The 14804-nt window shown below is 43.4% G+C and overlaps 1 protein-coding gene across 5 annotated transcripts in view; it reads left to right on the plus strand.

Annotated features, from left to right (window-relative positions):
* The window catches only part of CEP192 (centrosomal protein 192), a 164760-nt gene that overhangs the window by 58024 nt on the left and 91932 nt on the right, over positions 1 to 14804 (plus strand). For all 5 annotated transcript variants that reach the window (XR_012901559.2, XM_089776315.1, XM_075921011.2 and 2 more), the window contains exons 19-20: positions 972 to 1146; positions 12288 to 13185. Coding sequence is in view for 4 of the 5 variants with exons in the window: in XM_089776315.1 (XP_089632441.1) it covers positions 972 to 1146; positions 12288 to 13185 (1073 nt within the window). In the remaining variant the exon portion in view is untranslated. The remainder of the gene's footprint in view (positions 1 to 971; positions 1147 to 12287; positions 13186 to 14804) is intronic.

A 14804-nucleotide genomic window follows, 5' to 3' on the forward strand; every position in this document is an offset into this window, starting at 1 on the left:
TTTGCTAAAATAATAGCTCCGTCTAACAATTGTAAAATTTTAATTTTAGAATTGTAAACCTGAACCTGTAATACTGATCGTTTTTATCTGGCCTTGGTCATTTCGTAATCCCAAATTAATGGTGGCTGATGAAAATTGGAACATGGCTTTCTCACTAACACAAGTTATACCCTTCCCTAATGTTGTTTTTTTTCAATAACTGTCACAGTAACTTATTTAGAATTTAAACATTAATAATATATGTATGGTGCATACTGTTATATCTCAGAATTATGGGTCATGCAGCTTTCTTCAAAAAGTTAATACACAATTTTGGATGAATATTTTCTTCTGTTAGGTATTAAAAGATATAACGTATATAGCTTTGGGTTATTTGGATAAATAATAGTTTGTTAAATTTTACCTAACTCTTACATTAAAACGTTCCTAGTTGCAAGGGAGAACATCCTGGGTTTTCTCCATTCAGAAAATGTTGATACTAGGTGTGGAGTAAAAGAGATGTTGGGTGGTGGTGTTGATGATATTCAGTAACACCATATGGCATTAAACAAAAGCAAAGAAATATAAAACTGCTTGCGGTTAAAGCCTCCTTATGCCATAACAATTGACTTGTTTTAGGTTTTTAGGCCATTTCTTTCACTATAGTATCAGTATGCCCCAGTTTGTGTTGGTTTTTGCTTAAGATGTGTCCTTGGCAATCCAAACATAGACCCTGTTGACATCAAGGAATTGTGCGTACATATCCAAGGGAAGACTTCTATTACTGATCTAGATATCTTTGCGTAGTTGACCTATCCAATTTTTTTCAACAGTAAATGGTCTACAGATTGAATTGAATAAAGCATCCAATTAATAAAACTGAATGCCCTGAAAGTGGTTTCTAACGTTTAAAGTTTGATTTTCGGGGTGGGGAGGAGATGGGAGGGAAAACGTGCAAGTAAACATTAAGATACTTTGCATTTCTCCTGCAGATCTGAAGCTGATTCTCCTTGCACAGAACCTTATTTTCAGAGGACTGCCTACAATGACAGCACTCTAATTCAGTCAGTGTGCTCAAGTCCTAGCATGAGTCGATTGACATATGTCTCTGCAACTGAAAATACCCTTAAGAATATAGTCACCATACCTAGTCCAGCAATACATGGGGTAAGATAGTCTTGTGCTCTAGTTTAATCATTTGTCACAAGTATTTTCAAAAAATAAAATTCACTGTGTTGTCTTGGAAATGCTTAAAATTTTTATCAGTTTGCCTACAGTTTAATTTTTAATAGGTGCTTCAAAATATAACCTAAATGAAAAGTTTGTGGCAATTTTTATTTAAATGAATAGTTTAAATCTTTTTGCTGAATTGATTTGTATTTAATATTGACTTATTGATGGTGAATTGCCTTCTGTTTGCCTCTGCATTCATTAAAGGAAATGTGAGGCTTTTCCAGTTTTCTTTCACACCAGGGAAATATCAGGGTTAGACTATCTTTTTGGTACCCTGCTGTGAGTGGAAAATATGGGATAACAGTACAAAGCTGAGCAGTTGAATGGGGAAGGTGTGTTAGTTATGGTCTGACATTTTTGCTAGTATCTACTTAATTCAGACTCTTATGAACACTTTGTGTAGGTCTACACTGCTTTAAACTGGTCTCGGAGCCCAAGTCAGTTGACTCAGGCTTTTGGGGCTCAGGCTATGGCACTAAAATCACAGTGTAGAGCTGTGGGCTTGAGTTGGTGCCTGACCTCTGAAACTTGATCCCCTCATAGGGTTTTCAGAGTCTAGGCCAGGGGTCTCCAAACTTTTCAGCCCGAGGGCCGCATTAACTATCAAACAGCAGTTCGGGGGCCGACTACACACTTGAGGTCCAAATAAAAAACAATCAAAACATGGATGTTGTTTTTAATTATTTATTTAACATTATTTTATTCAGTTATTATTTAATAACACATTCATACACTACACATGAACACCTGTATTAGTGTGAATGGTGAAATTGTTTCCTGGATGCCAAAATAGCAGACATTTCTGGCTTTAGATTTGTTGTCCCTAACATCAACAGTGACCTGAGATTATCATCGGACAAGTTTGTTCTCAAATTGTTCTTCACGTATTTCATTCTTGAAAATGTTTGTTCACACAGGTATGTTGTTCCAAAGATTGAAAGGTACCTTGATGCAAAAGTTTTTTCCGTAGACTAAAAGGTCTCCACGGGCCGGATGAGAGGGCCTCGCGGGCCGCATCCGGCCTGCGGGCCGTAGTTTGGAGACCCCTGGTCTAGGCTATAGCCCAAGGGTAGGCAATAATTTTTTGCCGGGGACCACTACAAAAATTTGTGAAGTGGCCCCAGGCCATGCTGGAAGGGGTGGGGCCTCAAGTGGAAAGGGCGGGGTGAGCATGCTTCTGGGCTTCCCCACCCGCAGATCATGATTGGTCTGGGGTGGGGGAGCCCTCCTCCCCCCAGGTTTCCCATAAGCACCCATACTCCTGGGTTGGGCTTAGGGGAGCATGCGAAGCATTCAAAGTGCTGCGTGTTCCTGGCAGGGCAAAGGAAACTTCATGCGCTTCCTCCTGCCCCCCAGACCCTAATTGGCATTGGGGAGGAGAGCAGCAGGGACTCTGTGGGCTGGATGCGGCCGGTAGAGGCCCTTTTTCCCACCACTGTTCTAGCCTGAAGATCTACATTGCAATTTTATATCTGTGGTGAGCCTGTGTCAGCTGATCTGGACCAGCGGTTGCCATGCTGCTTATCTTTGATTATAGTGCAGACATACCTGTAGAAGAGAAGTTGAGATATTAAACATCCCTATTTTTTCAATTGAGGACTGAGAAAACTTCAACTATAGTTTTCAAATCCTTTGAAAAATCTCCTATCAGACCCATAATTCTAATTTAACTTTAAGAAAGCAAAAAATTTAAACACATTTAAACAGATTTTTTTTAAAAAGCAGACTATAACAAATCTGTTTACATGAGTTAAAAAGGCAAAACACACTTTCCTCATAGCAATTTAACTTTGGCACAGTTTCTCTTTGCTTGAATTTTTGCACTGCTTTTGTGGGCACTATAGCATGAACAAATGATGCATTGGTAGTGTCTGTGGCCAAGCATGCTTTTCAAATGACTTCCTGAACAAAGGAAGATGCATTTAGTCCTCACCTACTGTACTCATCAGTATATTCAGTCTACACTATGGTTCATGAGAACTATTGATCTTTGTTTTAATGTTGAGTTCTTACTTAGTGTTCATCATGCTAAGGTCCACAGATGTCAGTGGGTCAGTACTTCACTCTTTTCACAGCTTGGGAGCAGAATCAGTCACATGGGCATTGGATCAGTGCCTCATCTCCTGAAATTTTTCAGTTTTCTTTGCCTTCATGGCAGGCTTATCCACTATTCTCTGCTGCAGAGCTCTTCTGATAAATGCCAGACATTGAGTTAAAATTTCTGACTAGCAATTTGGCAAATTTATAATCATGTCCTAGGCCTCTACTTGCCTCTTAGGAAGTTTTTCTTCTTTTCTCAGTTCTCTTTTGAGGTCCATCCGTGGCTTGTGTTGCTTAAGGGTGAGTTAAGCTGAGAGAGCCAAAAATAAATATGTTGTTCCCTTGCTGTTCCTCTTCTTGTCAAGTGTCTTATACGAGTCTGACTTTCCATGGACAAAATATAGCTTCCATTTAGAAGTCTAGTCCAGCTCTGTGATCTGGGCAAGAAGCGAGGTAGGCAGGGTTAGAAAAGCCAAGGTCAGTGCAGGCAGCCCCTCCATTTTATCTCTGAAGGGACTGATTCCAAAAGTCAGCATACTAGATGGAAGACGTAAAAAAAAATCCCTAGAGCCCAAACCAGCAGTCGTGTGATTGCCAAACTCAACTGCATCCTTTCTTCTCCTCTTCTGAGACTGTGGAGGACAGCAGTAGATGCAGCATGAGCACTGCCAGCACAAGAAAGTATAGTAGAGTATTTTGGGTTAAGCTATCTACTTGCCGATACTGATAAAAGCTTCCTAGGAGCCACATTCATATGCCAGGCTGGGGGCTCCAAAGGAGGACAGCCTTATATGAAACACATCTAATAAAAGGGGGCAAGTCATTCTTGAGACACGTGAGGCCCCTGAATTCAGTAAAACAAATTTGTGATTTCCATGGATAAGCTGCCTAGTATATTTCCCCAAGAACCGTGAGAAGGAATCATAATCAAGGCATAGGATTTCCTGCCACATTTAAGACGAGGAAAGTACAAATATGTCATTCTAGCTGCTCTTGCCCCATCAATTGCTATAGGTTGCCATGTCTTGCTGCCCACCAACAGCTGACGCGGCAGTGATGTGACTGAGAGCAGCCCACTTACAGAAGCAGTTAATGAGAGCTTTTATGTTACTGTTTGTTGTTTTCTAGCTCTCCTGACTTCCTGTAAGGCTGTAAGGTTCCTCAGTGTGTACAAATTAAAATTCAACCTGGTATCACTATCTAGGGGAAATGTGGCTAGCTGTCTTCGTGGACAGGGACAGTGTTTCTAACTTAACAGGCCTTACTGAAGTCTACCTTCATGGGGCACAAAAGCAATCAGGAGGCATAGCTGCCAATTAATGAGGCAATTTTAGAACTTAGGCTTTTCCTTGTTTGCTGCATGCCCTGGGGCCTGCAAGAAAACCCTGTTCTTTGAACGAATGCCCGTATATGTTCTACCCTTGGTATGTGTGTGTTGTTAGGAACTTTTCTCTTACCATTACCTGTCGATGCAGCTCAAGCACCTTTTGCTTGTAAGTGCTTCTGTGTGCAATTATAAAAAAAGTTGCCCTGACCACATAATTTGTTCTTACTGCTTGTGACTGTTTGTTTGGCACCTATTGGTTTTGAGTTAGCAATTGCTCTCAACATGTCATCTTTGTTACATATAGTTACATATATGTATAGTTATTAGGGTTAGCGTTTGCTGAGTTAATTTAATATTTGTTAGGTTTTTCTTCAGTTCCCTGAGTTCGGGATTCTGTTTATCAGTACAGAGAAATGCTTTGAGCATGCCTGACAGTCTGGTGGTCAAAGCCCAGGCCAGTGAGCAACCAAAATCTAGCTGTTTGAAGTGGTTGGATGAGTTTTCATATTAAGGATCAATGCCAAATTTCTAAGGGCATCAGGCCTCTGACCAAGAAAAATGTAGAGGCCAGGCTGAAGCTGCTGCAATCACCTTTAGAAACCTCTTATTTGTATATGATACTGAGCACATCAGCATCTGTAAGAAGTGCACCTCTGATGCTGACTGAGTTCCTGTACTGCTTTTCCTGGCTGGTGTGCAGGAAAAGCAGACCGCTTCTGAGGACACTCAGAGAGGCAGCTGTCTGTTCCCTATGCCTCGCAAGAAGGTGGAAAGATTGTGCAGTTGAGTGCAGTGAAAATCAAAGCACTCCATCCATCCATCCATCCATCCATTCATCAGCAAAGTTGACTCTTTGCCAGGGCCTGAAGCAGCACCTCCATAGGTGCTGGCCCCACATACATCTCTCTGGAAGAATGTGTTGAGGAACGTTTGAGAGTGCCAACAGAAGATACAGCCTCAATCTGTGTTGACTTAATCTTCCTTCTTTCCAAGTAAAATAGTTTTCACAGGGGTGTCTTCATCCTCTCTTGATGACTACAGGGCTCACCAAGTGCTCTTAAGAAAGGTAGCCTTGGCCTTGAACATGGAGATAGAGTTGGTTAAGGAATCTTCTTGCCACTTTATTGATATTCTGGTCTTGGGTGGTGCTGTCACTTAATGAGGCAATTTTAGAACTTATAAAAAGATCTCTGGCAAACTTATCCCTTCCCATATCTAAGCAAACTGTGTAGATACTATGTGCCCTCATGGGTTTTGAAAACTTTTATTCCCACCCTCCTCCAGGATCGCTAATATCTGTTGCCACAGGTGTCTAACCTAAGTCAAGGGGCATTTAAAAATTAGGTTTGTTCCATAGAAAAATGTATTTGATGACAGTTACAGCTTAGAATTGTCTTTGAACAGTAGTTTAGGGCTATATGGGTATACTGTTTAGGATGCTATTCTAATAATGTAAGGACGAATTGCTTGAGGCTGCTAAGCAAGAGATCTATTACAGGTAGATGAAGGGAAGTTCATGGCAGAGACCATGGTCCTAGCAGCCAAGTCAATTACATTCTTGCTGTCACCATCTGCCAGTGACCACAGCTGTAGTCTGCATGGTTGCCTCAAGGGTTTCAGCAGATTGTCTAGGTGTCCTGCTACTTGAATGGGCATCCCTTTTTTCCTTTGACTGGTGCTATGCTTCATAGAACTCAAGGGAGATGGAAATAATTGTGTGTGTATATACATTGGCTCTGTCCAAGAAGCACTTCATTTCTCAGCAGTTCCACTGGTACCCCACTTCAGGGCCTCACCAACATCTATTAAAGAAAAAGCGTAGGAGATGTATATGCAGACATTGCTGTTTCTTCAGTACCTCCTGTTACAACTGAGTGCCCTAAGGGGTACTAAGCAGCCGATCTGCTTGTTCAGTTGAGGATACCAGACCAGTCTCCATGATTCCAATCTCTCCTTTCCCATTGTTCACAAACCATCTTTCCCATTTCATCAGTACTGTGAAAGGGGAATACATCCCTTTCCCCTCTCCTCCTTCTCAGTCCTTTTACAGGGTTACCTCACAAGGCACTTATATGACCGGTAGTTTAGCTTTCTCCTTCAGGTAGAAGCCATAAGTGAGGCTCAATGTCTTGTATGAACTGGGTATTTCTGCTCTTTTGTAATACTAAAAGCAAAGGGATGTTTCAGGCCAATATTAGACCTATATCAATTCAATAGATATTTTAAAAATAGTAGTGTTGCATGTTATGCTAGTTTCCGTTATTCCTTTCTTGGAGATTGGTGTGCCATCTTCAACTTAAAGGATTCCTATTTTCATGTGACAGTTTATCAAGGCCATGGGAAGTATCTGGTTTACTAGGAATCTCAGCCTCATCAGTTCATGATGCTGCTCTCAGCATATCAGCACCTCTCTGGATTATTACAAAATACATCGCAGTGGTAGCTGCCTTCTTGAGAAGCGTAAGAGTACAAAACTATTCCTTCCAGTATGAGTGGCATGTGAGAGGCCATTCTAGATCCGGGTCTGTACAATGTAATTATTATCCAATCAACTTTTAAGATATCAGCTCAGAAAAGTGGATCCTTGCACTAGTTCAGAGGATAGAATTCATAGCAGCAGTACTGGATCTTTAATGTAATTGTTTTATCTCAAGTCTTGCCAAACCACAACTGAATAGAATTATGAGACTTGTATATATTTAGACCAGTATGCCAGACTAAGTTTTAGGAGTCTGCAAGATTGGTTGGACTCAGTTTTGGCAAAACATTAGCATCTGAACTGAATGTTCTAAGGGTGCTGTGACATTTTGGACTCTCCAGGCTGATGGACAAACCCAGCCAATCTTTGCATAGGAGTCCCATTTGTTCCTACTCGCCTTTGTGTTAAGTTTTACAGTGCTTTATTTTTGTACTTTTTACACCCAAAAATTTCATCCCTAGCCTGGCTACGATTAAGTTGTCTAAACAATTGTTGCAATGGTAGAAAAAAATGATGGAAACTGTAGGTACTGGGGGGTACTTATTTAAAAAATAAAAATAAAAAAATTGAGAAACTCTGATGCTGTTCTCTTTCATTGGAAGAGTGACCTGTGCTCTTTCCCACTGATTATACCCCTTCACTGGGTTCTATTAAGTCAGACTGGACAATCATAGAATACTATGACTGGAAGGGACCTCGAGAGGTCATCGAGTCCAGTCCCCTGCCCTCAGGACAGGACTCAGTACTGTCTAGACCATCCCTGATAGACATCTATCTAATCTACTCTTAAATACCTCCACAGATGGAGATTCCACAACCTCCCTAGGCAATTTATTTCCGTGTTTAACCACCCTGACAGTTTGGACAGTAGGAAAAAGTTCCTATCTAAACCTCCCTTGTTGCAGTTTAAGCCCATTGCTTCTTGTTCTATCCTCTGAAAATGGCGATCATGTCCCCCCTCGATCTTTTTTCCAAACTAAACAAGCCCAATTCTTTCAGTCTTTTTTTTCCCCATGGGTCATGTTCTTTAGACCTTTAATCATTCTTGTTGCTCTTCTCTGAACCTTCTCCAATTTCTTCACATCATCTTGAAATGTGGTACCCAGAACTGGGCACACTACTCCAACTGAGGCCTAATCAGCGCAGAGTAGAGCAAAAGAAGGACTTCTCATGCCTTGCTCACAACATACCTGTTAATGTATCCTAGAATCAATTCCAGAGTTATTCTGATTGTCTCAGCATAGATGAGGCAACACTGGTTCTCCACTTTCTTATCCTTTTCAGTAAAAGAGGTGAAACTGCTTCATTTGATGTGGATCCAGTTTTTCAACCCGCGGGGACCTGTTTCATTTGTCTAATGGCAGGGTTACACCCTGGGGATACTTGCTCAAAAAGATGTTCAAAATGTGTTAGTCTTACTATTCAACATTTGAGTGTTCTGTTGAACTCTCTAAATGGAATCTTTTCTCTGTGGTCTTATCAGTCTGGAGGTTGCCCAATTGAAATAGCATATTTTAGGGGAAGGGTTTATATTGGAAACCAAGTTTTGGCCATTCATTCCGTCATGGTCCACCTAACAGCTATTGTGTGGTCTTCTACCCTCATGTGGATAACTTTTGTCTTTACATAAGAAATAAGAACGGTTTTACTGGGTCAGACCAAAGGTCCATCTAGCCCTGTATCCTATTTTCTGATAGTGGCCAATGCCAGATGCCCGTGAGGGAGTGAACATAACAGGTACAGTAAAACTCTGATGGTCCGGCACTCCTGATGGTCTGGCACCATCAGGAACCCAGAAGTGCTCTGGGCAGCCAGACCATTGGAGCTGCTCTGCCCCCAGCTTCCCTGATTCAGCCGCTGCTAAAACTGACTAGCGGCTGAATTGGGGAAGCTGGGGGCAGAGCAGCTGGAGTGCTGCCAGGTTGGTCCCGTAGTGCTGCCCCTCGGGGCTGCGGGACCCAACCCGGCAGCCCCCCAGCTGCTCTGCCCCAGGTATCCTGATTCAGCCGCTGCTGAAACTGACCAGCGGCTGACTCCAGGAAGCCCGGGGCAGAGCTGCTCTGCCCCGGGCTTCCTGGAGTCAGCCGCTGGTCAGTATCAGCAGCGGCTGACTTGGGGACACCTGGGGCAGAGCAGCTGGGGGGCTGCCGGGTTGGTCCAGTAGCGCTGAGGAGTGGTGCTGTGGGACCAACCAGGCAGCACCCCAGCTGCTCTGCCCCAGGCATCCCCAAGAGCAGCTGGGGTGCTGCCAGGTTGGTCTCGCTGCGCCAAGGGTTGGTGCTACTGGACCAACCCGGCAGCACTCCAGCTGCTCTGCTGCAGGCGTCTCCGATTCAGCCGCTGGTGAAACTGACCAGCAGCGGCTGAATTCGGATCGCCTGGGGCAGAGCCGGACTACTGGAAGGGGGGGGCTATGAGGGGTCTGGGGTGGCATCCCCCCCACCTAAGACCCCTCATAACCCCCCTTCTGATAGTCCGGCAAATCTGATAATCTGGCACCCCCTGGGTCCCAAAGGTGCTGGATTATCGGAAGTTTACGGTAATATGTCATCCGTTTCCAGCCTGTAACAGAGGTTAGGGATACTCTTTCTACCAATTCTGGCTAATAAGTATTGATGGACCTAATCTCCATGAATTTATCTAGTTCTTTGTTGAATCCTGTTGAAGTGCTGGTCTTTACAACATCCATTGACATGGAGTTCCACAAGTTGACTATGTGGTGGTTGTTTTAAACCTGATATCTAATAATTTCACTATGTGACTCCTCATTCTTGTTACAGAAGCAAAAACTTTTACTGATTTTATTTTGTCCATACCAGTCATGGTTTTCTAGACATGCCATATCCTCCCTTTGTCTCTTCTTTGCTAAGATGAAAAGACCCAGTTTTATTACTCTCTCCTTATATGGCAGCCATTCCATTCACCCAATAATTTTTGTTGCCCTTTTCTGAACTCTTTCCAATGCCATGATAACGTCATTTCATCTTTTTTTAAAAAAAAAAGCTATCTGCACACAGTTTCAAGGTGTGGCTGTGTCCTGGATTTATATCTAAGCAATAAAATATTCTGTCTTATTCTCTGTTTCTTAATGATTCCTAATGTTGTTTGCTTGGACTGCTCCTACATATTGAGTCGAAGTTTTCAGAGAACTATTCACAATTACTCCAGATATATATAATCTGTCTCCCCCTCTCTAAACTAATTTTGTCTCCATCATTTTATATGTATAGATGGGATTGTTTTCCAATATGCATTACTTTGCATTTATCAGCATGAAAATTCATTTGCCATTTAGTTACCCAGTCATCTGGTTTTGTGAGATGCTTGAATGCCAGAGTTATCCTTCAGTCCTCCTTGTTCCTATCACCTGTGTTGATGGTTTGAGTCACCACAGGTCGAAGGCACATTAGAAGTAAAACAGCTGCTGTTCTGTTCTGTATCTGTTTTTGAAGTGCTTGCTCATGCACAGTAGTGGTATGCGTTGGCCTTGTGGCCCAATGCCAGAAGTCTTTCCCTCAGCAGTATCCGTAGGGGAGCAGCCCTGGCTACCCCTGGAGTGGTGCCTCAATGACACAGTATAAGGGGCGCTGTGTGCTTCCCCACCTCAGTTCCTTTCTTGCTGCCAGTGATGGTGTCAGAACTGCTGGGCTCCAGACAGCTTCTTTTTTTGCTGCATAGGCAGTACTTTTCTGCAGTTCAGAGGTGGAGAATAAGACAGCAGTGGTTGATCTGGGTTAGCCCCTGGGTTGCCGCCGCTGTATTTACCTGTGAATCTGCTGGTATGGGTACTTGCAGCTCCTGTTGGCCATTCTCAGCAATGGGAGCTGTGGCATGAACTGAGACACCACTTCCTGCAGCTCCCGTTGGCCAGGAACAGTTATCTGTGGCCAGTGGGAGATGCAGTGCAGAGGTGCAGGTAAATTTTGAAGGTACGCCCAAGGGTGACACATCAGATACTCGAGTGGATCCAGTCCCCCCTGTGTTTGGCACCCACTTTTCACATTTCCTGCTGAGATGGTCCTCCATGTCTGACTGTTGGGTCCTCAGTATTGTATTTTAGGGATATAACCTCTAATTCCACCATCACAGTCCAATCCTTAGGAGTGCTAAATCTCCCGGACTCGAGTCATATTTGTTAATGAAATTTTTTGATGACCACATTGCCATCAGTATGTAACTTAGCCAGTAATAGAAACTTGTTGTCCAGTCTCTGTCTAGTGCCATATTTTGACCGACATCTTCATGCTATAGTTCCTGGTAAAGGAAGGTGGGATATAATTTACTTCATTTTTGCATGTCTGTATTTAAAGAATGATCCTGCTTTCCACCCTGGCATAGTGCTTCAATGAAAATTCCACTGTGATAATGGGGAAACTTCAAGCTTTCGAGAGAAAATCACTGAAAGCCACAGATCCAGCCCACCCAGAAAACAGGGATTATCTAGAGTCAGATAAACTAACATTTTAAAGTTTCAGTTTCATTTGGTTAGGGGAAAACTATTCCTTGCTGTGTAGTAGAAGAAACTTGGATTTTTTTTTAACAGTTAACATAATCCATTTGAGGAAAGTGGGATGAGTTACGCTAGTTATGGAAGTAACTTAACTGATGGGAACTTGATAACTTAGTCTAGTTCTAGCCCCAGGCTGCAAGCAAGTGGGAACACTCATGGTTGTTCTATTAGAGGACTTTATTATTAGAAGAAAGGGAACTTCCAGAAGTTTGTTTAAACTGTATTTATATCAAAAGATCTTGTAGATAATTCCAAGCACAGTTGCCTGTTTTACATCGGTATGTACCAAAAAGTGAAACCTAATTGTTTTCTTACACTTAGGCTAGGCAGAACTCAATTTTTGCTTTCTATAATTTTGATGGATAATCAAGGTTATTTTAAATATTTCCTCCAATTTTTTTTTCTATTTTTAAATTTGCATAGTGGCAGGAAATTATGGTCAGACAATTATTTAGTGACAGATGTCGATATTCAGTTCAAAGGTTTATAAGGGTTGAAACTACATTTTGACACATGATGTTCACAAACTAAATACCCTTCATTCTGATTCTCAAAAAGCATTTTTCTTGGCCTAGGTGTACATTTTGATTATCAATAGAAATATATTTTCATCAGTTTGTGTAAATTGACGTTTACTGACATTTACCGATAAAATCAATCGTTTGAAGGCTATATATCTTATAATATTAATGTGTGATATTTAACAATTTATTTTTTAGAGTAATAATGCTAGTGAGTTGAGCACAACAATAATTCGAGCCAGTCCAACTCCATTAGTAGAACAAACTACTGAAAAACCTGAAGACTTCTCATGGCAAAGAAACAAGAGAGAAACATCGTTAAATATTAGTCAGAAGAGCACTAATGAGAAATCAGAAGCAAATGAGTCAACGGGTCATAGCAACAAACTTGAAGATGCACTACCTACACATAAATTGTCCAAAGAGGGTTTGCTAGAGAGTGAAAATGAGTTTACGTCTAATCTCCCAAACACAATGCCCAGTAAGAATGAGATGGACCATGTTAATCCAGCTTTACCTAGCAAATGTGTGCTCCAGCCATTATCTGTTAATGTTGACATACCTGTAACTTGGCAGGATCATACAAAGAGGCCAGGATTATCCTCTTTAAATATGGTACCCACATACAGTGGATTAGGTGCTTATATTCCATTCAGTCAAAATACATGTGGTGAACAGTATATTCCTGTTGCAAGCTTCAAATCCCATGGGTCTGCTTCCGAGACTCAGACCGTGTCCTCTGCAATTCCCACACTACTTACTGGACGTTCACTTGCAGCAACAGCATTTGCTCAACAGTACCTGGGAAACATGCAACCAAGTGGAAATGTTTCTTTGCCACAGTATGGTGGCAGCTGTGCCACTTGCTGTCTTCCAGCTGGACTTCCTTTCTCTAGTATGCCAGTGGGACATATTCAAAATTCAGTTGCAGTAGGAATTCCTTTAGGTCCAAGTGTTGGGCCTAGATTGTTGGGTACATCTTCACTTTGTAATCTACACGCTGCTCCCTGGAATTCAAATACTTTAAGTACAGAATCTTACATTGGGCAATCGGCTAGCACAAGTGGAAATGAATGTTGGGAGCCACCTGGGTTTGGTAAGTTTTTCTAAGTGACATTTTTGTTTAAAATATTGTTACTGATCAAAACCGTTTAAAATGGTAATCAAACTTAATTACTGAAAGAAACAAACTTTCTGTGTCTCACTGATAGACAGCTGCATCAGTCATTTAGTTTGTTGTACATACACTGCTTTTATCAGACTCTGTTAATTCTTTCTATTTTGATTTAAATTGTGTTTAAATCAGTGTTGACAAATTGCTTAGCCAGCTCAAAGATATCTGTTTGGTTATTAGATACACTAGATTCTGACCTGGTTCTTTCTAGAGGATGTGGCAGGATCTTTAGGGAATGTGAGGGACGATGTCATAGAAAAACCTGCCCTTCAGTTCTGGTTGGTGGAACACATCTTAATGGTTCAACCAACCAACCAAACAATGAAAGTGCTAATGGTTCTTGATGTCTGTGTGGAATCGGGTGTTGGTCATTTTCCTTTCCATATGCAAACTAATGATTCTTATCAGCCTCTTGTAACTATTTAGTCTTTAAGGAGCTAATAAACAACAAATACAGGCAGTCCCTGGGTTACGTACAAGATAGAGACTGTAGGTTTGTTCTTAAGTTGAATCTGTAAGTTGGAACTGGCGTCCAGATTCAGCCGCTGCTGAAACTGACCAGCGGCTGACTACAGGAAGCCCGAGGCAGAATTGCTCTGCCCTGGGCTTCCTCGAATCAGCCGCTGATCAGTTTCAACAGCGGCTGAATCTGGACGCCAGTTCTGACTTACATACAGATTCAACTTAAGAACCCCAGGCATTCCCAAGTCAGCTGCTGCTGAAACGGATCAGTGGCTGATTCCAGGAAGCCCGGGGCAGAGCAATTCTGCCTCGGGCTTCCTGTAGTCAGCCGCTGGTCAGTTTCAGCAGCGGCTGACTTGGAGACACCTGGGACAGAGCAGCTGGGGTGCTGCTGGGTTGGTCCAGTAGCGTCGCTCCTCGGCGCTACTGGACCAACCCAGCAGCACTCCAGCTGCTCTGCCCCAGGCATCCTGATTCAGCCGCTGCTGAAACTGACCAGCAGCGGCTGAATCAGGACGTGGGGCAGAGCAGCTGGGGTGCCGGGTTGGTCCAGTAGCGCCAAGAGCGGCACTGCGGGACCAACTGGCAGCGCCCCAGCTGCTCTACCACAGGCGTCCCGAGAAAAGCCTGGTCAGACCAGGGAGATGTGGAGGACTGGGGCGGCGGAACCGCAGCGCCTCTCGGTCCCGCCGCCCCCGTCTCCCTGGTCTGCGGGGGGGGGGGCGCACTAGCTGCGCCCCCCCCCCCCCCCCCCCGCAGACCAGGGAGATGGGGGCAGCGGGACCGAGAGGCGCTGCGGTCCCACTGCCCAGGTCCTCCACATCTCCCTGGTCTGCTGCCCCCTCCTCCCCCCCCCCCCAGCAGACCAGGGAGATGCGGAGCAGCTTTTCTCTCCCCGGAGGACGCGGGCGGCGGGACCACGGCACGTCTGGGCGGTCCTGCCGCCCGCGTCCTCCAGGGCGAGAAAAGCTCCGTTCGTAAGTGCGGATCCGGCGAAAGTCAGATCCGCGTAACCTGGGGACTGCCTGTAGCCTAAGTTTTTCCTGTTCTAACTTAGCTACCCCTCTGAATCTTTCAGT

The sequence above is a fragment of the Pelodiscus sinensis genome, chromosome 2 (assembly GCF_052426305.1).
Source record: "Pelodiscus sinensis isolate ZL-2025 chromosome 2, ASM5242630v1, whole genome shotgun sequence".
Lineage (NCBI taxonomy): Eukaryota > Metazoa > Chordata > Testudines > Trionychidae > Pelodiscus > Pelodiscus sinensis.